This window comes from Equus przewalskii, chromosome 2 (assembly GCF_037783145.1).
Source record: "Equus przewalskii isolate Varuska chromosome 2, EquPr2, whole genome shotgun sequence".
Taxonomy (NCBI): domain Eukaryota; kingdom Metazoa; phylum Chordata; class Mammalia; order Perissodactyla; family Equidae; genus Equus; species Equus przewalskii.
Genome location: NC_091832.1, coordinates 60,387,072 through 60,388,785, shown reverse-complemented (window position 1 = coordinate 60,388,785; position 1,714 = coordinate 60,387,072). Strand labels below are relative to the sequence as shown.

The 1,714-nt window shown below is 46.3% G+C and overlaps 1 protein-coding gene across 1 annotated transcript; it reads left to right on the top strand.

Annotated features, from left to right (window-relative positions):
- Positions 1-604: 604 nt before the first annotated feature.
- Positions 605-1,435, top strand: DEFB136 (defensin beta 136). The gene is made up of 2 exons (XM_070607601.1): positions 605-764; positions 1,217-1,435. Exons 1-2 carry the CDS (start codon positions 710-712, stop codon positions 1,387-1,389), a joined length of 228 nt encoding a protein of 75 aa, XP_070463702.1. The 5' UTR covers positions 605-709; the 3' UTR covers positions 1,390-1,435.
- The last annotated feature ends 279 nt before the right edge of the window (positions 1,436-1,714 follow it).

Here is a 1,714-nt window from a genome sequence, read left to right as displayed (position 1 = left end):
TTCCTGTGAGAGCCCAGGAGAGAGTTCCAACCCACTCACCCTAAAAAGCGAATCTGTCCCAGAATCCTCAAAGTTCCCAAATCCTAGCCAACTTTTCATACCAGGAAACATTTCATAGTTGGAAAGCGAAGCCCCTCAGTGAAGTTTTCTGGGGGAAAGATTCCCTATAGCATCTGCCTCCAGCCAGGTGAATAAATCTGCCACCTGAAGAGAAGGCTGCCCCTCCTCCACAATGTCTGAGCACCTGCAACTCTTGCTCACCCCAATAGCTGACACTATGAGATCTTTTGCTTCTTGGAACGCTCCAAGTTCTTCCTCACATCCTTTCTGGCCTTAAATTAAGCATGTGTTTTATAACATCACTTCCCTGGGCTCCTGTGTTCTCAGTGGGGCTCCAGAGGAAAAGAGAAATGAAGCCGATGTGTTCCCTGCCATTTTTCTATCAGTATACATTTGAAGTTATAGGGAAAGTGTTCTGGCCTGGGCGGATGCCTGGTCTCTGCTCCTGTTCTTCCTTGACTGAATCCCTTCTTCTCCCATGATTTGTAGAAGAGGAAGTAGCATGGAATAGCCCAGGGACTATTTTACCTCTAATCATGAAGGTGCCCTTCCAGGTAGAATGAGACCAGTGTCCAGCCCCACCCAGCCACACCCAGCTCTATAAAGGCAGCCACCCCCAGGGAGTTCCAGCTCTGTGCCCTCCTCAGCGATGAGGCTCTGTCTCTCTGGGTTATTCTTCCTCCTGGTGATCTCACTGCCTTCAGGTAAGATGATGAGTACAGGTCTGATCATGAAAGTGGGAGTCTTCCAAGGACTGAGGCACTTAAAAACCCTATGAGTATAAGCCCAAGAGGGGGACATCAATATCAGATGGACCAGCAGGCTAGGGATGGGATGTGGGTTAGTGGTCATCAGCCCCCGCCCTGCTCATCTGTTGCTACATCCTGAAGATCTGCCAAATTCAGAGAGGGGGGAGCCAATTTCATGACACGCTTATCACTGTTCAGCTATCCAAATTCCTATTTCCCCTCAACTTCCACTAGTCAGTCTTAGATGGGCAGCCATCGCTGAAATGTGATAGGAGGTAAGAGGATAGGGTACAGAAAGTAAATCACAAAATAATAAGCCATCCACCAGGAAGAAAGAAGAGGTCTACGATTTCTGCCAGCCTCTTAAAGACTGATTTTTCTTTTCCGTGTTTTCTTTTTTCCTTCAGGGCATTGTTTGTTTGGAGTTGATGGAGTAGAAATTCGTACTTGCAAGGCAATTAAGGGCAGATGTTTTTTCGGTTGTAAACCGGGGTGGCAATGGGTGGCATACTGTCACAACGTAATGTCTTGTTGCAAAGAAATGAAGATAAATAAGCCCCCCCAAGCCCTACTACCCTGACCCTCACCTCATGGGTCCAATTAAAAGGATACGTCAATGGCTAAAAGGACGAAATCCTCGATCTGTGTGTAAGGATAGTTAATGAGCCATGGGTAGCAAACTGGGGCCAGCTTCTGACCAATTTACTGGCAAAATCCCAGAAGTATTTTGCAAAAAGGCACTGCAACAAAATGCATCTCCTATTCTTTTTTCTGTCCTCCCGTCTCCAATCACTAATTCCTATTTCAAATTCAAATTCAATTGAGTAATACGTGACCACCAGTCCAAGGATATGACATATCCTGAGCCTAATGATAATAGCTTACCATGTGCCAGTCACAGTTGT